The sequence below is a fragment of the Oreochromis niloticus genome, linkage group LG12, assembly GCF_001858045.2.
Source record: "Oreochromis niloticus isolate F11D_XX linkage group LG12, O_niloticus_UMD_NMBU, whole genome shotgun sequence".
Classification (NCBI taxonomy): domain Eukaryota; kingdom Metazoa; phylum Chordata; class Actinopteri; order Cichliformes; family Cichlidae; genus Oreochromis; species Oreochromis niloticus.
This window is the reverse complement of record NC_031977.2, coordinates 17,167,403-17,188,564: the sequence shown is the minus strand read 5'-3', so window position 1 is coordinate 17,188,564 and position 21,162 is coordinate 17,167,403. Positions and strand designations below refer to the sequence as shown.

Here is a 21,162-nt window from a genome sequence, read left to right as displayed (position 1 = left end):
ATGAACGAGTTCTTGTTCTTTATAGATTTTTGATCACCATTTTATCATCTGTTAAAGTCTCTGATTGGAGCAGGTGACACTCATAGGGATCATTTTCTGTGGAAGAAAAATGACAAATGAGCCATGAAACTGCCTTTTAGATTAGTCAGATACTGCTAACACCACCCCAGGGGAAACCTTGGGTTAACTTAGCTAGTTTATAACCAGCTTTGTGTGACTGCTTATCTTGATCATCAACGACAGGGTAAGTGAATCCAGACAGCAGAGAGATACGGGTATGTTGAACTCGCCCTGATGTGAAAACTTAAAGTAGCACAGTGAAATTCAAGGTGGTGAAGCAGAGCCCACCTTTAGACGCTCAATTTCTACTCAAACTTGACTTTATGTTCATAGCAGTTAAAGATAATTTGGGTCACATAAGTCATTGAAATGAAACATGACTTTTTATTAATTCTTCCAGCATTACATCTGGTGCAAACACTGAGCAACATAACCAATGATAGGTCAGTGATCTTCACTATACATTTATTAATAGTTTTTCTAGTTCCATTTTTTTTTTAACAAAGTGTTAAATGGGTGGAAAACATGTTTTACAGTAAGAGTTTTTTGAGTCAGTTGCCACATGGCACAGACTGTAGCAAACTACATGTAAAAATCTGTCAGGGGTGACAGAAGGAAAGAAACACAATGTGGTTTAACGCTTCCTCCAAACTGGTAAAAACTTTGAGAAGGAAGGGAAAGGGAGAAGAGATCATTTACAATGAAGTATGACTTTACGATGCCGACCGGGGGGATCCCCGGACCATGAAACAGTGGTGTACATAAGCTATCACAGAGTGCACATGCAGAAATGTCAGCCAGAGCAAACCAGAAATCAAATACTGGTTTTGTGTAGTAAACTTCGAAGCATGTTCAACTGAGATCTCCTCTTAAAACCGGTCGAAAAGTTTCAGTTCAAAGGAAGTACAAACGGGTATAAAAGAAAAATAATTTAAGTACAAGGAAAGGAAACTAAACGTTCTCCATTAAAAAAAAAAAAAAATCATCTAAAGTGGAAGGAAATAAAAACTACTTTCCTTCCAGTTTTCTAACAAGACCAAAGAGTGAGTGGAGAGCCAGTTTCTGTTACTAGAGGGATCAAAACAAATGATATTCATTGAGCCTGTTGGTACATTAAACAGTCCTTTAATTTGTGTTTTCACAGCTGCTAGTGTCAGCTCGACTTGTGCCAAACATCTAGTGGTTATGTTTCTCAACGCGCCACTTAAACCTCTTCAGACTCTAAAGAGCACGTGGCCTCTTGGGATTGATCTGCTTACTGGCTTGCTCCTCCTCCTGCAGTGCAGAGCGGAATGACTTCACTTTGTCTGTTGAAGAGAGCAAAAGCATTTCACACATTTAAAAAATGTAACAGGAGGGCTGTATTCTATTGTTAAGTGATGTGCATGTGAGTTTCGGGCATACCTCGGAGCTCGGTGAGAATTTCTATCTTTTGATCTAGGATCTGCTCCAGCTGCGTGGCGTAAGACTCCACGTCATAATCCACCTCCTCCGTCATCTCCAGCAGCACCTTTTCATCTTCCAGCCACCGGATAGACTCCTGCTCAGAGGAGAACAAAGAGAAGTTATAAATTCACTGTCAGGAGCTGCAATTTATCTGGATTCATACAAGTATGTACGAGAAAAAGAAAATGAAAGAACCAAGGAGAGCGGGAGTGTTTTCTAACCTGGAAAACAGCTCTGTGGTCCTCTAGGACCTGCTCCTCCATCTCCACCAACTGTGACACGGCCTCATGGAAGGTGAAGAGCTGGGGAGACACTTCTTCCTCCTGTGTTTACAGATCCAGCAGCAAGATCCAGATTTAAACAAAGGAGATCAGGCATTTTTAAATAGCTGCTTCTAAACTGTGGCTTCTTTCCCTTTATACGTCACGATGTCTCCAACAAACAAATATTCTTTAAACCTGAGTAAAAACCCATGTTTATTATTTGGGTTTTAAACCAGACTGAGTTCTTCCATTTGTGTTATTATTATCATATCTCACTCTTTTGTATGACGCATTTTAGTCAAAAATCTAATTTTCTTACAATTAAATGGACTTAACAAAAAGCTACAGCACAGAGATAATTTCTGAAATCTGGTTATCAGTGGACATCACCTTCATCACTGATAAATAAAAGTTTGAATGTTAATCCAAAAGAAAACACTTTGGGTAGTGAAATACGTGGCAGCTGTGATACGGTAAATGGGCTGGTACTTATTTAGTGCTCATATACCAGTATCTTGCACTGACATGCACCTTGTAGGAGCCAGGGACTGAACTACTGAGTAATACACAGCCTTGTTCTACCTCCTGTTGCACAGCAGCCCTATTTTCAGATATAATTTCCAGATGCAAACAGTCTGATTTGTGCTTCAAAGAATGAATCGTGAGCACTTACATTCTGCTCACAGAGAAGTTTGAGGTCGTCTCTTTGTGGTGAGATGCTCAGCCACTCTTCATCCAAGAGATCCAGCTGGTTGACAGCATGGATATTGGGGCGTCCCCCTTCCATCACTTGGTTGGGGTCCACCGTTAGCTCCTTTACCCTGCAGACCAAAAGAAGAAATAAAGAAACGCATCAGATCGCAGTGACCACAGGTCAGACCTGTTTTTAACCAGGCTGATGTTTGGTTTGCGGTTCATGGTTTGTGCAGCATGGCAGCTTCATGACAGCAGTGATGTCATGCACAGGCACAGATGACAATGCTCAATTTCCAGATATCAGTTTTCATGGAGTCTGGGTGTTCAGAGCTCATGTTTAACTAGGCTCTCGCAAAGCTGATGAGGGATTACAGCACTGTACCCAACCTGCAGGTGCCAGCGCCAATTAATTAGGACTACGGCTGGGATAAGGGATTACCCGCTGAGCGTTTGGCTCAAACAAAAGCTCACCGTGGATGCATTTGCCAAACAGCTAAAAGTCGAGTTTTGCACCAGCATTCTGACTTATCACACCCAGCTATCACAGTTATCCCTGACATCCGGGGCATGAACAGCGATGAAACAACAGAGCAAATAAAAGGCACACCCACACAGACAGACATATTGTTCTTCAGGATTTAGCAACACAATTAAAAAAAAAGAAGTTTTGTCTACAGTTCAGATCAAAGTCAAAGCAGGGATGAAAAGATGAATCACATCAAAACATGCAGATGAAAAACAGAAAGGGGAAGACAGGAAGTGTAGCGCAGTGAGGAGCTGATAAATGAGCTCATGGGTGTGTTTTATAATGCATTAGATACACAAAGGGACAGCATGCACTGTGTGTATTTGTGCGTGTGGTGCTGTGCTTTGGGAAGTGCTTGACCTGCTGGGAGAGGTAGCAGCAAAGTCATCATACTCAAAGGTATTGGTGGGCGAGTGCTCAGGGCGGCTTCCCTGACCGCTCTGGGAGAAGGGGATGTCTGACGGACTAATTCCAAACTCCTTCACTCTACACAGCCATCATACCAGCATACAGAGCAGCAGAGGGCGGGAAACAAGAAGGAAAGAAAGTAGGAAAAAAAAGGGAAGAGGATACAAGAGTCAGAACGAACAAGAGTAAGCAGAGAAATTTGGAGTAGTACAGCTAATTTCAGATTCTCTAAAAGCCATTGGACATTACAGAGGAATTTAAAAGAGCTAAAATTTCATAAAGGTGAATAATCCAAGAAGTTCCTGTAAAAGGTAGATACTGTCCAAATCACTGGAGTGGGTTATCTCAACCCCACCTGTTAGCGTAGCGTAGTGTGTTGAGTGTGTTCTCACAGGATGTCATCCCAGGAGAAATGGTTGCAATCTGGAGAAAAAAAACTGAATAAATCATTCAGATTTATTTCACATGTATTAATCTGTGGAAAAGATGTGATAACATGTCCAAAGACTGCCAAAGACAGAGGACTGACCATGCATGTGCGTGAGTTTTCCCCAATAAAGGAGTCTCTGAGGACCTGGGTGAGCTTACTGGCTCTGAATGGCGTATGGGGCTTGTTACGACCCAGAGCTCTGATACACTCCTGAAACAACAAGAGAGACATCCTTGGTAAACAAAATAAAACAAAAAACGAATGGAAACAGTATACATGACATTTCTTTGTTATCTTACAAATCAACAGGAAAAAAAATGAAGTGGTAGCCAACACTTAGGAGTCAGCGACTCAGCTATCCCTTCACTGCACACAGACCTTCAGGGCCAACAAGCTTTTGTTGATCTCTGCTCCCTCCAGACGAGTCTGCCGGTCAGCGCTCGATGTATCCGCCCCCCTCTCATTGCCCGCAAGATCGATGAGGGAGAACTTTCCATGCATCTTCCCCTTCCTCCGGAGAATGATCTGGAATACGGCGTGGCTGCGAGACGAGTGAGCGTTGGCCGAAGTCTGCCCTGATGTTCTTTTGGGGGGTGATCAAGATGATGAAGAAGAGGAAGCAGCAGCAGCGAGGGCAAAAAATTAATAACTTTAGGAGAAGGAATAACATCCTCAAAGAACATGAATATTGTGCTAGACGACGTCTGCATGACAATAAACGAGTTTCAGAGTTTTGATCTGATCACTGATCAAATACAAGAACTCAAAGTCTCGGGATTCCTGAGAAAGTTCCTGCTGTCATACCTGCAGCTGTTTCCCACTTCAATGAGTTTCAGGACATCCTCTGTGCACTTGACCTCCTTCTCCTGCAGCCCCACCACCTGCACTTGCTGTTTCCCGTCCTCCAGTACCCTCAGCTTAGCTTTACGATTCAGCAGGTCAAACACCTACAAACACAGTTCTATCAGCATTAGATAAAATCTCTCTTTAAGAAAAAAATAAGAAGGAAAGAAATGATCACACATGACTTGCCTTCCCACTGTAGATTTCAAAGAAAGTTGCGTACACTTGTAGATCTAACTTTTTGTAGCTGGGTTTCTTCAACATGAGAAATACATCCCGAGCTGCATAAAAACACGAGAGACCGAATTCCAAAACAGATCCAACTTATCCTTCAGTCAACAAAGAGCTACATCTGATGTGCTTACCAGCTAATGCATAAATTCCTTTAGAGCAGTCTTGGTTTTTCCCAGAGAAATCGCCACCCATAGTCTGTGACACAATGGAAAAATAAATATATACAAGTTAAAATGTTAATTATATAAGATGCACTCCAACTACAAGGATAAAAGCCTTCTGTTTTCTTAAAGGCACATTAATTGTAACTCACATGTGTTTTTCCACTGCCTGTCTGTCCGTAGGCAAAGCAGGTGGCCATGCCTCTCTCAAAAATGGTTTCCACAAGAGGTCTGGCTGTGAACCTGCAGGAGAAGACAAAACACAGTCATGCTCTACTCCCTCCCTGAATTTATACAGAAAATATTAACAATTCATTCATCTAATTTTGTTTGTTAGTCACCTTTCTTCTGACTAAAGGAATTATATTAACATGCAAAAAAACAGATTTCAGTTTTTTATTATCTATGAATTTGCAACTTGAAAATGTCAACCTGTGGCTGTTATTAGAATTAGTTTGGTTTAGTAACAAAGCAAATAGATAGAGTCATTTGTAGCATGTTTGTAAATGATTTAAAAAAACAAAAACGATCACAATCAACACATTTCAGTCTAATTCCGCTGGCCGAGCGGCCAGGTCGCACCCCTCAATGAGTGTGGCTGCGCTGATCCAGGGTTTCCCCCCCCCGGCCGATAATTTGGGGCAAAAACACTGACTTGTTCATTTGCAGTTTGTGCATCAGAAACCATTCAACAATTTTTTCCCCACACATAGCTGTCTGCAAACATCTCTCAAAACTAAGCTAAGACAAACACTGCAAATACTGGAAAGTCTGGTTGTTCTTGATTGTGCGCCATTGCTTGGCAGAGATTCTCCGCCTGTGTCTTTGGTCGGCTTATCGTGTGCTGCATCACATAATCTGAATCTGACTCGAAATTGAATAAATCTAACAGCTCAGATGTCGCTTCGGGTCACAAACCTGTAAACCATCTCGTTTGTGGTGCTGTCGTCAAAGGCGTAGTCAAAACGGAAGGTCTGGTTCTCCAGGTAGCGGGTCAGGTCCACTTTTTGTTTAGGTTCATGAACCATCACCACATCCTTACTGGGAATGGTGATCACATCCAAATCCTTCATGGACAACTCTGAAACACAGCAGAGGCGACACTTTATAAAAAAGTACTTAGCACATAGCATGAGGCGAAACTCATCAAAGACCTCACCTTTTTTGTTGAGTGGACGTTTCCTCACACAAACGCATATTCTGTGCTCTTCAATCTGGGCAGTGCAATGAGAAGGACATTTATTAAACTTTGGATGAAGGTCAATTCTTACCGATCAGGAACGAAGAAGAATTTTCACCAGGTCTGCTGTGGTCAGGGGCCGGTAGTCTAGACTGGCTCGGAAATCTCGGATCATGTACATGATCTCATAGTTGGGGATGGTGGTGTCCACCTCCTGAAGGACAGAGACAGTCAACGTGACAATTATTCGACATAATCAAATAAATTCTCACTTCAATGTAATCAACTCTATGGCAAAAAGAAAAAAAAGAAAAAAAAAAGAACATCATCAGTGTACCTGAGCTCTTTTCTCCCTGAGCTCCTGCTGCTGAAGCCGACGTCTTTCTCTTTTCTCTTGAAGTTTTTCCACCTCCTTCACGCAGTTTGACTTCCTTCGTGCTGCCATTTAGAAAAGAAAAACAATAATTCTCCCACCTTTCACATCATGTATCAACAGCTTTCTCTTCCTCTTTCATCTCGCTTACAATATGTTACTTCTACTACTTTCCCAGCGTCTTCTATCAGCTTTCCTTTCTGTTGGCCTTTATTTAAACAGCAGAGAAACCTTGGGCTGGCTCCAACAAAGCAGAGCAGTGATACAGCTACTACACACCGGGATGCAGCGGCTGGCACACAGTGTCTCCCGCATAACATTAGCTGCTTGCTCTACATAACCAACAAAAGGCCTTTTGCAGCACTGTGTTTCAAAACCTGTTTTTTTTTTTTTTTAATTTGTTTCCTCAAACACAACAGGACATGTGACCTCTGAAAGGAAAATTGAAAAAACAAAGACAAAACCAAAACACACTTACAATGCAGGATATGTGCCTTGCATTACTGTTTTAATCCAGTCTGATTACAGTAAGAGGCTGTTTCAAATCAAGAATGATTGTCTTAAGAAGGTTATTCCAAAGCTCCCGAGCACCACACCCCCAGATTAGTTTTGTTTCAGGTCAATCAATCTATTAGTCACCATTATAAAGGAACACAAGTTAGCAAACATGTGAGTAAAAGCCACTTTTAATTCAGTGCAGAGTTCATCAAAACTATGTTATTCGATTAGACCCGGCTCAATGCTCGCCGCTGCAGCCCCAGCTTCCCGCTGCAAAGCCCGGCCCAAGCCCTGTGACACAGTCCTGGCCTCCTGCTGGCTCCAGTCCCTGAGAACCCAGACTATCAGAGCAGAGGGATTAATAATCTGCTCTAATCTGGGAGGAGAAGATGAGCTGGGTCAGCACCGGGACAAGAAATATAAGAGGAACTCAGCACCATTACTGCTTATGGGCTATTCAGTCTGTGTGGAGGGGAGCTGAGGGGGTGAGGAGGGGGGACAAGGCATTCACATCATCCTCTCAGCTCTCCGAATGACAGCGAGCACTTTGAGTAAAAGGCTATCATTGCTGTCTGAGCCCAGAGACGTAACACACATTACCGCAGGCTCTTCCACGTGTGTGCCCGTGTGTGACTCAGCAGAAACCAGACACACAGACCAAAAAAAAAAAAAAAGCAGCACAGCCAAACGACACCACAATTTTTTTCCCCCTCCTAATACCCAGAAAGCCTGTCTGCTGGATGGATTGTGAGTGTGCTGCTTCTTGTCCTTCCAACAGCTCTGAGCAGTACGTGGCAGACATTTGGCTGAGCGATCTTCTTGTTTGACTAGAGGTCTATCGGACTCTATTGGAAACTATCAGAATCACTGTGAAGCACTGAGGGCAGGGGTAACATGCAGGTGATACATACAAAGCTGTCCAAACTCCTTTCTGGATAGCGGCTGATGTGAGGACTCTGTGATGAACATGTGGTCAACAAAGACATGACATTAAAAGATTTTGATGATATGCTTTTGTGCGATCGATGCATTTTTACTAACGCTGACAGTATATTTGGATTTAAAAAAAGAGAAAAAAAAATCTTATATGGATTATGCTTCACATTTGCATAAGGGATTAGTCTAGAAGCTTTTGGCCAACTGCTTAAAACTGGTTTCTTGAAATTATAATTTTCTTGACAAATGTCATGATTGTTACCGTTCTGTAGCTGCTGCTGTGTCTGGGCCTGAGTGGGCTGTGCAGGCTGCTGCGATGGAGGAGGTGGAGCAGGCTCTGGCTGCTGAGGCTGTGGAGGTCTGGCCCGGGTTGGAATTGCTTAAGACACAACACCACAAAGATTAAAATACAAATATCTCTGATCCAGATGCCACTACCAAGCAACATTTACAGCAAAAAAGAAAACCCCAAATAAACAAATGAATGAATATTAAAAAGGAGGAAGAAGGAGGAAAGAAAAAAAATAGATAATAATAATAATGAATAAAAAATTTGTTAGCACAACAAACATGTGGATGGTTCACGTGTACTGAAACTATAAGGCTGTGAGTGTTATGTTTGTATTTCAGAAAAATGCTTTCTTATAAATAAGGAAGCAGCTGAAAGTAGTGGGTAGTTCTATATATAAATGGATTAGTCAGTATTTTTTATTTTACTTTATCTTTTTTTTTTTTTTTTGAAACACTGGGTGTCCTGTACTGATGCACCACCAAAGGGATTTGTGTCTCCTCCTGGTATTGGCTTGTTAGCCAAAAGTGTAAACGACTACACTGGAGCCACTATGTTTGCATTGGAGAACATATTCTATTAAACTATCAATTTTACATTTAAACAACTACTGCCTGCCCATACTACAGTACTGTTTGGCCTGTGTTTGCTGCTTGCCATGAAATGAGTATGACAAGAAGCTTTTATGAGACCATAGCTGCATAAATGCAAAAACGGCATGTATAATCCAACTTTTGTGGATGTAAATGAGAAGCTAATGTCAAGAAATAAAAATGATATGATGCTTTTATAAATGCTTAAAAAGTTAGTTGTTCCTGATTGCACAGGAGGAGATGGTGGACAAAAAAAACAAACAAAAACAAAACAAAAACCCCCACAAATTTTGTGCATTATAGTAAAATAATTGCTAAACTAAAGTGAGCAAACTCATGATGGAAATAAACAAAACAAAGACTGACAAACAAAAAATACCAAGCCATAGAAAGCAACAATTTCAATAACAATCAAACCACCATAAATATGTTAGGATAATGTTGCAGTTCCTCAAACCTCTATTATCTCTGGATGGAGTATCATTCTTAGGAGGTGCTATCGTCCGTCGGTTCTGTGAGGGGAAAACAAATAAAGAGAAATGACTATTGAGTTAGCTAGTGTGATTCCTACTTTTGTTGTCACAAAGTTCCAGACTTTTCTTATCGTGACTACTCTGCATACAAAGATACAGGAATACACACGCTTTTTTTGGAGGAGAGTGGTTAATGTATCCACATGCTGCAAAGCATACTGTGTGGCACAGATGGAGAAACAGAGCGGCACAGGTGCAACTCCTGATTCATCTTCTAAGTACCCTGTTCCCTCACTGGCAGAAATGTTCCTGTAATTTCTGATCATTTGACAAATGTGAATATCAGACAAAAATGTCTAATATTCAGTACTGGGTAAGTGATGATTTGATATAGGACTTTACCCAAATTCTAGTTAGATCTCTGACAAAGGAAAAACCGTGATGATACAGCTCATGCCACAAAACACACAAAGAAAATCTTGAGTCTGGGTGGGCTGTTGGTGAGACAAAAGGGTGGTGGAAACCTTGAGCCCTGAATATTTACTGAATTTAGAAAGAAAAAAACTCCAAAAACACTGAAGACTCTCACCTGTTAATCTATATTTATGACACATGGTGTACTTAACAGGACCAGTTAGCTGGTTCCTGAGAAGGATCGAGGTTCTATAAAAAGACCCAGCACACTGAGCTGCACAGGTTACCCGAGGAAGCCTGGGCGCTAGCCCGTGAATGAGGGATGTTAAAGGGTGACAAAACAAAGAGCTGCTATTCTGAGCAATGTAAATCACACGCTACACCTTCAGGTGCTGATAAGGTCACACAGCACCACTCACCTTTGCAATTTTGTTGACCTTCACACATGTGGGTGTAGGAGGGGGTGGGGTCTCTGGACTAGGGGCAATTTCTTCATCTGGAGCCACATCTGGATTAAGTGCAAATATACTCTCCAAGTCAATCTGTCCAGAAACAGAGCAGCATAAAGTCAAGTGATTATGTCTATGACGGGGGGGTTCAGTCAGTTTGAAAATACAGTGCATCACAAAAGCCTAAAAAAGGCTTAAATGGGACCAGTTTTGTACATAATTAAGGTGGACAAGAGTCTTCAAACTAACCCCGAGTGCTTATATTTAAACTTGGATGTCTCTTGTGTGCTGAGTAGTCAAAATTATCCGTCAGATTTATTGCAGTAAAGCCAAAGGGCGTTGAACACTTTCTAAAACTGCTGTTGAATGTCATTTTTAAAGTTCTGTACTGTAAATTTCAGCAACGCTCCATGGGTGAAAAAGCTCAGAGACAGACTTGCTGCATGGACACTTTGTCGTTTTGATGGGCTGAGAATCAATGCTGCAATTAATGGACAACTTGCTCCAACTTTCTCATTCGTTTTTATACTTTAAAAATCTAGGTAATGTGCACGCTGTATAAGCATTCACATTATTGAGATCCTTCTGCACTTAACTACTTCTGCATACTTTGTGCTACAGAAACCATTCTGGTATCAAAACGTTCAGCTTTTTCTGGAGAAGTGTGCTTTTATCAATTTTTATGAAGAATTAGATATTCCATGGCATTTTGCCACCACTGTGTGATGACATCCCCTGCTCTTTAAACTGTGCTAGAAGAATAATGTGAAAAACCTCTTTTTTGCATGCCCAAATCTTTTGCCCCACATGTATAATATATACATCAAAACATAGCCATCCTTGTCCTCTTTCATCCAATGTCATTCAGCAATTTCTCAATTCTCTTTCTGTTTTGTTGGAGGGATAAAGTAAACAGCCTGAAGCTGCCAATATACCCTCTGCAGTGGTTGCTTTGCTCAAAGTTCTTTCCACAAACTAAAGTTTTCAAACAGATGTAACATCTCCCTCTGTGTGTTTGTACATCTCTGAGCTTCTGTGCAGGATTATGATTAAAATTGAGCTAATAACCAGCATGATCGTAGACTCATGTCTTAAACACAACTCTGACGTCTGCTTACAATAATCAAGAGGTGCACGACCGGCCGACGCACCACAAAGATTGTGTCTCGCGACATAGGATGTGATGTCAAAATCGTCACACGGCTAAACATTTCTAGATAAACATTTCTCATTTGAGATCATTTTTCATTTTGATGAGCTTCAGCTCCAAGTTCAGCTTTTTTTGTCTTTGTTTTGAAAAAGGTCATTTTAGCCAAATGAAGCTCAGTTTTGGTACCTTTTTCGTTTTATTTAACACATTTTCAGTTTTTGGTACTGTTGCTGGCCAATATTTTGCTAATCGTTTGCAATTAAGCTGATTTAGCAAATTTAGCTTTGAATATTTCAAATATTTTTAAACATTTCAGGCAACATTTTCAAATTGCAGCATTCACATTGCATTTTTGCTAGGAAATGCTTTTTCTAGTATTTTTTATTGTCTTATTTGGACTGTGCGTATGTGCTCCAAAGACAGGGCTGAACCACATGAAGTAACAGACATTTTTATATAAATAATTCTACTTATCTTTGTGCTTTTTATTATGTCCATGAAAAATAATTATGAAATTATGATGCAGCAAGCCTGCCGCCAGATGTACTGTTAAATTTTCACACTGTCTACATGTGATCAGAGCTGCAGGGTGTGCAAGGGGTGATGTGTGGTCGAACATGCAGCTTAGTTGCATAATCACAGCAGCTCCTGAATGCTTTTGGATCTATTATTCATTGCTTTGGAAAATAAAAAGCACTTTGTGCTGTTAAAGAAGCTTTAAGAGGTAAAAAACAGTGGTAAATAGTGGTTTACCTCTTTTCCCTTTGTGTCTCCATTTTCTATCCACTCCACTGTGACGCTCTCATTGTCCTCGTTAAGTGAGGTCACCATCGCCTGATGTATACGTCCTGTAAAAGCACCAGAGATGAGATAAACTCAAACATCAGATTAGCAGAAAAACATTAATAGCTGAAGGTAGCAAATATGAGGACCAAAATCAGTGTAGAGCTATGGAAAATTAAAAGCATTTTATTGTTTAGTAAGTACAACAACAATATAACTGCATTTGCCATTCACACCCCATGATTTATGAAATATAAAAAGGTCTAATTTCCACCTGCTACCATGATCAGATCTGCATGCAGTGTTGATAAAATAAAACGGTTTTCATTTGGATATACACTGACTTTAAAGAACATGTTTTTAAATAATATACTATATTATAGTTGTTGTGTGACGACCCACTGATGTATTCTATACATTTTACATTTTCAGTTGTGTCTGAAGTGTTGTGATCCTACTTTTTTATTATTATGCCATATACATTTAACCTAGCTTCAATTAAACAGTTTCATTACTAATTATGTAAGCTTATATTCACCTTTATCCTCACAAACAAAGAATCTAGTTCCAGATAATGCAGGCATTTCAGTGAAATGTTACTAACACAAAACCTGCCTATGCTCACCAACAGAGGCTTTTATTTCATTTCCATTGTTCTGTAAGTGACTGAACAAATTAGGTTTCTTGTGAGAGGAAGGCAGCAGGCTGAGGCTAATCTTGGTAAGTTCAGACCAGGAGGTTTGATAATGAAACGTTAGCAAGACTCTCGGATAACAGAGATGAGAGCAGCTGCTGTTAGCCTCTGTGCTTCTCTCCGCCCCTCTGTCTTCAACACTGCAATACTAACAGCTGGAGAAAAAAAAGAAAAAGGACAAAAAAGAAAAAAGCTGCTCAGCCCTCCCATTTTTGCCTGTGCAGATCCAACTGCATGCTGCAAAATCCCTTCACTATCTAAGGAAACAGCATGCTCCAGTATCCATTATTTAGAGACACAAAGAGAGGCGGCCAGCGAAGATGCTTTCAGTGTTCTCATGTGCTGAACATTTGATCAATTTACCATACAAATGTTTTACATTTGCAAAAAGCAGGGAAAAGGATATTCTCACAGGGCAGCCATTTATTCAACAGAATGCACGTTCTATTTGTTAGGTATATATGGTGCACTTGTGATAGCTTTATTTCCTTAAAATTTAGGTGATTTAGCAAGGTGTGGACATCCAGTATTTCAGCCATTCGTGTGTGCATTTATAGAGGATACAAACAGTCATAAAAATAAACAGAATAACAAAGTTAACCCTACTGCCCTCCAACCCCCACACTAAAAATAAAAAAAATAGATAGTTGAAATTGATTTATAATAAAACACAAAGTTTTAAAATGTAAGAGTGGTTTTATACTTGGTCCTTTTCAGCCCTCAAAACTAATTTAGTTTCTGAACACTCATTGTGGTTCATGTAATCTGTCACCTGTAAACACATAGGGTAGATGAAGGGGGGTTTTGTTGTTGTTGTCATTACTTCCCAGCTGGATGGATAGATATAAATTAATAATTGATTTAAGTATCATGTTCATGTGCAATGACAGCTTATCTTACAAGAGCAACTTATACTACAATTCATTTGGTTTTGCTATTAGCAGGCAAGATGCTTTCACATTTTATTATCAGAGAAATCAGACACATGCTATTATAGAAAACTTCCATACAGGCAGTAATGATAATAGTAACTAATCCAAGCATGGACTTGAATTTAAACAGGAAATATACATGAGGCTTTAAAACAAAAAATTCTACTGCTGATCACATGTTTACCAACAGCTTGTCAAATTTACATAAATCTTCGATCGCTAGCAGTGGGACTCTGAAGTGCTGTACTGTATGTTTTTAAGTTTTCTCCCCAATAAACACAACAATGTCGATGAAACGTCGTTACCGGCGGGTGCCTTTGGTTTCATTCTATAATACTGCACTTATTTTTCTACGAAGATTTGAACTTTGAGAATGTTTAAACAAGAGAGAAAAGCGTGAAAATGTTCATGTCTGTCTGAGAAAAGTGTATAAAGTGTGTAGTGAGGGGTTTTACAGCCTTAAAACATCTATAATTATTGTAAAAATAAAGTTGGCTACTTCACGGATTTCACTTATCGGTTATTTATTGAACGCAACTCCCGTGAAAAACGAGGGACCACTGTAATAAAAATGTCCCAATAGCTTTGATGGAGGTTTTCACTGAGTCTGAGGAACAAACTGTTTGTAGCGTTGATTGGGGTAGACAGATCTACTCTAAGATCCTGTGTGGCTGTTACGACTAGGTCGCTTTGGACCCTAGGCACTAGCGCTGTATGGTAGCAAGATATTTCTGCCCGTTTTCTCCTCATACACATCAACATGCACTGTAATGAAGGAAGCATTCACATCCTTTACCCAAGTAAAACTCCTACAACTATACTTGTACAAGGAGAAGTGCTGCGAAGGTTCTGAGAATGTTACCTATGTCAAAGTAATCTGAACCGAGTGTTACACTGCTATATGTCATTATCATTAGGTTATTAATATTATTCACATTAATCACAACTAAAATTGTTTTAATTGGGGAAAATAATGACCGTTTAATAGAACTGATATTGTTATACTCATCATGGATTAATTTAATGATTAATTTCTCTATTAGTTATTTACTTAGTTAGAAAAAGCTCCAAAAACAGTCGAGGTCTGACGGCTCCCAGATGGGTGACCTATCACAGGTATTGGTCCACCACAAGCTGCATTCATCCACAAAAACTGGTCTTTGGAAAGAGACTGAAAATTTTTTTAGCTAAATTATACAGTGACTGGGGGGGAAGAGACATGTGATATTAAATGTCACATCTCCAAGAGTAGCAGCACTCAGAGGATTTATGGAAACAACTGTGCTAAGCATGGCTCTCCAAATCACTGCTCCATCCTGCTAACCGCCCTGGAAAAAAACGGCTGCCTGCTTTTGCCAATGTCAAGCAGCAAGCCGCAGACCACAGACTTCCTGTGGCTTCATCGCGATCAGACTCAATAAACTACTTGGTGCATAAGTAACGGCAGCAGAGAAGAGAACAACTTTGCCCAAACTACTTTGATAAAACGAGACAAATGTCTTATTATTTTATAATATGTAATTCTGAAATTATAGCAACAACAACAATATAATTTTACACAAGAAAATCTGCAGCCCAATACATGTACTACTTAGGTGGTAATCAACAGACACCGCACAATGTTATCACAGTACTTAATTAATGATACGATACAACGACAATTTTTAACATTTTTCAACATGCTGAGTACTGCAGTAACATATATTCTGATTTATGGCCATTTTTCAACTCAAAGTTAAATAAAGCAGGCGGTCGTGAAGTTTAACACAATTAAGTACACTTTAGTTATTATTTTTTGCTGCAAAATGAGATTGTCAAGCACACCAACACTGTCAGTGAAGCCTGGCCATAAATGGTGCCAAAAAGACCGAGTCAGTACGCTATCAGCCTGTGACTGAATGGGATCAAGAAAGCAATTACATCCAATCAGTTTCTGATAATAAAGTAATTAGCTGTGATGAATCATCAAAAAATGCTGTCTACATAGGAAGAAATTCACATATAATTATTAAAGTTGGGAATATACGGGAATATAACCAGAATACAATCAACTGGCAGCCAGTTAAGTTGAGTCCCTTTGAGTTGTGCTCATTGACAAAGACTCATTCAGACTGTCTGTATTTATAAATTAAACAGCAATTATTTATAAGCCTCTAACAATCTCTGAGAGCGATTGCAGTGAGTCCAAGTCCAACTGCGAGTGTTTGCTGGTGTGTCTCTCTGTGTTGGCCCTGCGATACAACCTGTTTAGGGTCTAGTTTGCCTCTCACTCTGCGACAGCTGGGATAGATCCACCCCTAACGCTGACCTCAGTGGATAAGCGGTTAAGAAAATGAATGGAATAAATGATACATAAACGCACTATTCTGTTTTTATTTACACAGATGGAGATGTATTTATTTCCCAGACACAAAGGAGGAAATAAATAGCAACAACCCCCCTCCCCCTCCAAATCAATCAACAGCCAAATTGTTATTTTAATCACCCATACTGGCACTGGTACAGAACTTCATGAACGCCACATCTCCAGTTAGAAGTTCTCTTAAAATACAGTACAATACACCTATTAATGGCCAGACCTCCCTACTATTTTACATACTGCTATAAAAAAATGCCCAATAAATATCAAACCGAAGTCCTTGAACTATACTATTATAAAAGGGGTAGATCTGTTACATTAAATAAATGACACAATGCTCAACAGGTACTAGTGGTTGAGTGGATACAGTTGGTCTCACTCTAAATGTCAATTTTACACAGGTCATTAGGTTCAGATATAATAAGGACAAGGCTTGTTTTAGGCTCATTCATAACAACCCACAACTACATGAATAACACTCTAAGGCAGTGTAACTGTCATATGATCCTGCTGAAACTGATGAAGTGATCACTTTCCTCCCAACTCTGCTAACTTTGCAAGATGTTTGTTGTGTCAATGAGCCAACAGTTGGATCTTCACTGTAAAATGCCAGCACTTCGTCTATTCTGCTACCAGATGAGAGTGATTATCTGAGCCTTATAGTGAGTGCAAATGCCAAGGGAGGCAGTCATGATGAACCCATAATGCAACAGTACAAGAAATTTCCCATGAAGAGGCTAAGCAATGGTGCTGCTTGTAGACATTTGCTGTTAGCAGTGGCAGGAACTATGTAAACTGAGCCTCAATAGCAGTAAATGGCACTAAATACAACACTGGACATCAGGAGCTTGTGTAACCTGTTGTACCCAGAAACACATGTTTTAAAGTACTAACAGCATAGGTCTTTAATTTGGAGACACACAAGTCTTAAAAAAAAACAAACAATTTATTGATTTAATTAAAAGTAAAATTATTATTTTTGTTATTACATTTACTTTCAAACGGCAAGGCAGACATGTCTTTTAATAATCGAGAAGTGACAAATTTGCTTAATTGGAAACTATTCTACCGTTCTTTCTGCAAAGATACAGACCCAACGGACAGGTTTCAAGGACACAGCATACGTCCAGACACTGTACACCTACAAGATCCACATGAGCTATTGTGCAGCTGTACTCTCTGACCTTGCCAAAGAAGGGAATATTTATTTTCCCCCCCAGACTTTAATAAACTGTAACGGCTGCCTACATTTTCCTCACAGACATACACTGTATCCTTAGAGTTAAATGAGCTGAAATGCCAAGTCACACACGGGCTTGTCTTACTGAATGCCCCATCAAGTGCCCCACTTTTTTACTAAAACCTTGCTGAATGGGTACACTGACACCTCCCAGGAGCAGAAGGGGCTTAAAATGGGGGTGTTCTAGTTCTGCTAAGCCTGTGGAATAAACAAAACCCCCAAAGCATCGTTTTCACCCACAGAACCAGAGACACCTATTAATGAAACCATATCAACATGGCACATATTCAGAAAAAAAATTGTGCAGTGTATAAACACCACACAGACCCTTGCCTCTCCGGTACTCCACTCTGCTCTGAAAGACCCTACTATGCCAAACCATAATATTTTACTAAAAAAGATAAAAAGAAAAGAGGAAAGCCCCAAAATGAATACTCAAAATTGATATACAGGAACAATTAAGAGTATAATACCTTTAAAAGGTGCACACAACATCCTCTGATGACTGGAGGTAGTCTAATTAAACTGCTCCTAATTATTTTCTATGAGACCTAGCTCTCAACAGGAATAAATATGAAATGGAAAAAACACAGAGGGAGCGAGTGAGAGTCCTGGCAGAACAGAGGGAGCCGGCTGCAACAGATGGGGTGGTGGCTAATAGCATGAATCTGGCTTGAATCTGAACCAGCCCCCAGAGAGAGAGGGAGAGGGCAATCCCTGCTCTGGATACAACATCAGACAGACAACTGGTTCCTTCTGCAGCCCTGCTGTGCATCTAGTTCACATCTCACTCCTGATCTTAGGACAGAGATTATGGATTTAGGGACATTACCAATGATACTAACCAGCACAGTGGCTGCAGCACACCTCTGGCACTAGCTTTCAAGCTTATTCCCGTGTGCTTTGTGTACAAGATTGCTGCTGTTTGAGGGTTTGTTGCAAAACAATTTCACTGGGTGTAGCCAAGTCCTGAAAGGGCCAGCGGGAATGACACAAACTTCTGTGTCATCTTTGGCTCTATAGCCCTGAAGCAATGCCGAACAACTACACAGCAGCAAGAATAAAGCTGGCATTCACAGAGAGGAGAGTCATACAACAACTAGCCTCTCCCTTTTCTTGGTCTACTCATCTGTTAGCGTTCAGAAACAACTTCAGCTCAAGTGAATACAGTTTAACCCCCCTTTTTAACCCCAGTTTAACCCCCCTAAGCTATTATGGCTACATCCTTAGTACCACTACAAAAAACCTAGGGCATCAGTAGGTGCCTCATATTTAAGGTTACACTATCTACAATTATATATCCTTGGCATTGCCTCTATTAAATAAAACACTATCATCTTTTATGACCCATGCAATACCAAGAGTAATAGAGGAAATAAAGGAAAGAGTTATAAAAAATGGCCTACGTATATGCTTTTGTTACAAATGTAATTTTATTGCAAATGACCGTGATAAAAGACAATATGAATACAGGATTTTAGACCTCAAAAGGGTTTCAATAACAGCTAGCGGTTCAGTTTCTTGAGAGAGCATTTAATAAGCTAACAATGAAAGAAAGCGGGGATAAAATATAACCAAAAACCAAACTGCATGTTAACGAAACCGATTTTACTGCGGAGCCACTGCTGTGTGAAGCCGGGAAACAGCACACAACCTTTGGCTAGCCACAAGCTAACGCTAATCCTGCCGTCTTCGTTAGTTAGCTAAGCTAACCGGGTTAGCAATCCCGCTAGCTTGGCTAATTATAATTTTGAATTCCCTGTTATAATAAATAATTTAAGAAACTAGGTGGCGCTAGAGTTAATATGTTTGTATGCTTAATAAATTCCCATCAAAGACATTTGTTGTTATCTAATGATAAGAATCTAGAGGTATCGGGAAATATCTTCTGAATGGGCATGCTAACAAAGGTAAGGCGCCCATTCAAAGGCTTAGGCCGTGCTGAAACTCTCCGCCCTGACAACTAATATGAACCTGCAGCTAACGTTACGCTCTGCAGCCAGAAACAACGGTTGCTATATTCAACAGCAGCGCAGCAACAAAGATCCCCAAACAACTTATACACCGCGACGGGAAAAAATAAAGAGACAGGGTGAAACTTACCATCGCTGCGTTTTATCTCCACATAGGTACCAACGACTATCTTCCCAAAGCCAGACGCCATTCTACATCACTTAAAAATGAACAAATACAGGACTAGAGACTTATTGTAAGCCAGTAAAATCAGCTTCTTTGGCAGTCTTTGCTTTGGGAGGAAGATGCAGTCAGTGGCAGCATTACGTCAAGAGCATTACGTACCTACCAAGAATAGCAGTTTCTTTCCGGTCAGCTTTTTCAAAATAAAAAAGTGATGCGGCTCATAAAAGCATTGCATTTACTACAGTGTTTATAATTGTTATTTCTTTAATCATAGGCTGTTGCTGTAAAATATTGGATTTCTTATTAAAGTTAATTGAAAAACTATTACTTTTACTTGTACATTATCACTTTGGGTACAAACACACCATAATAAATATATTATAGCTATTATAGGCTGTCGTAATTGACTCCAAAATAAACAAATGTTAAGATTAGTTCCCTCCTAACCAACTGAATGATTTAAAATGCTAGGTAATAATAATAAATGCTCATTTTTCTGTAAAATGAGCACTTACATTGAGCTCATGTTTCAAATATATGATACTAATCTTAAAATGCAATAAAAAAAAATACCTTTAATGACGTATATAAACATATATGACATTAATAAATAACTGAGGAGGCATTCACTTACACTAATGCATTTGTTTGGTATGAACAAAAATCCCACTATTCTGCAATTTATGCAGTATACCACCTGGTGGTACTACTGCTCTAATAGGTCCAGATAAGCTGCATCACAGTTCTCTGACTTCTTCACTACGTACGTAATGTGGAAAAGATGCCAAGAATTTACCTACGACATTTATGACGTTTCATGTGTAAACCTCTCGGACTATCACATGGAGAGGACCAGCACGCCCAACAGTTGTCATTTACAAAAAATGAAAAAAAAAAAAAAAAAAAATATTACTGGCACTTTGCATAACACTGAAAGTGAACTTAAAAAAAAGTGTACAAAACACTTTTTTAAAAACACAAATGTTAATGAGAAAGAACAATGAAACCACAGCTCTCTATTTCCTCAACAGTATTGCATTGTTCTTCTAATCTACAGTACTGTGCAAAAGTTTAAACTGGCCCCTCATTTTTTTATATATATTTTGCTTTAAAGGAGCCAGAGTAGAGTCTTATTTTGAGCAATTTTGGTCTTTAGCAATATTTTACAGGCTTTCTTTTTCAGTCCTTGTACCTGATTCTCAGAGGATTTTTTTATGTGTTCTTTTTTTTTTTTTTAAGCCACAACCAACCTATGAATCATTCAAGAATAAAAAGAATGCATTCAACTCAAGGAATGAATCAGTTTTGCATCTACACATAACGAACACGTTAGAGATGTATTATTGTAACACACCCAAAAAGATTCTAGGTCTGACCAACCGTCTCAGCCGTGGGCAAAAAAGATGACAGTCAATAAAATTCTAAAAGATAATTTATTGACACAATACTCAAAAGATAAAAGATAAAACAGTCCAATGTCCCATTTGCGAATCAAGTAAAAACACACAGTCCCAAGGCCAGAGCCAGCTATGCCACAATGCCAGCTGCACTCCACGTGTTGACTTCAACAGGGTTAGCAGTTGTCGATCGTGG

The 21,162-nt window shown here is 39.7% G+C and overlaps 1 protein-coding gene across 5 annotated transcripts; it reads right to left on the bottom strand.

Moving 5' to 3' along the window:
- Nucleotides 1-421: 421 nt before the first annotated feature.
- On the bottom strand, nt 422-19,727 carry kif2a (kinesin family member 2a). Of its 5 annotated transcripts, XM_019365852.2 has the most exons (22): nt 19,534-19,727; nt 12,176-12,270; nt 10,243-10,365; nt 9,394-9,448; nt 8,317-8,433; nt 8,030-8,074; nt 6,585-6,685; nt 6,366-6,461; nt 6,227-6,281; nt 5,986-6,148; nt 5,220-5,310; nt 5,038-5,101; nt 4,862-4,953; nt 4,634-4,776; nt 4,208-4,412; nt 3,929-4,039; nt 3,755-3,822; nt 3,352-3,477; nt 2,443-2,590; nt 1,728-1,829; nt 1,465-1,600; nt 422-1,367 (listed from the first exon to the last, which is right to left on the bottom strand). In XM_019365852.2, exons 1-22 carry the CDS (start codon nt 19,592-19,594, stop codon nt 1,282-1,284), a joined length of 2,283 nt encoding a protein of 760 aa, XP_019221397.1. In that variant the 5' UTR covers nt 19,595-19,727; the 3' UTR covers nt 422-1,281. The 5 variants fall into 5 exon arrangements, with proteins under 5 accessions (XP_019221397.1, XP_019221399.1, XP_025752718.1 ...); XM_019365854.2 differs by lacking the exon at nt 3,352-3,477; XM_025896933.1 differs by lacking the exon at nt 8,030-8,074.
- Between the last annotated feature and the right edge of the window lie 1,435 nt (nt 19,728-21,162).

Excerpts from the sequence above, each read along its gene's own strand:
- kif2a (XM_019365852.2), bottom strand. The coding sequence starts at position 19,594 with ATGGCGTCTGGCTTTGGGAAGATAGTCGTTGGTACCTATGTGGAGATA. Across the intron at positions 6,462-6,584 it reads TCAGGGAGAAAAGAGCTCAG|GAGGTGGACACCACCATCCC; the intron begins GTACACTGATGA and ends TCTGTCCTTCAG. Across the intron at positions 5,311-5,985 it reads ACAAACGAGATGGTTTACAG|GTTCACAGCCAGACCTCTTG; the intron begins GTTTGTGACCCG and ends CTTCTCCTGCAG.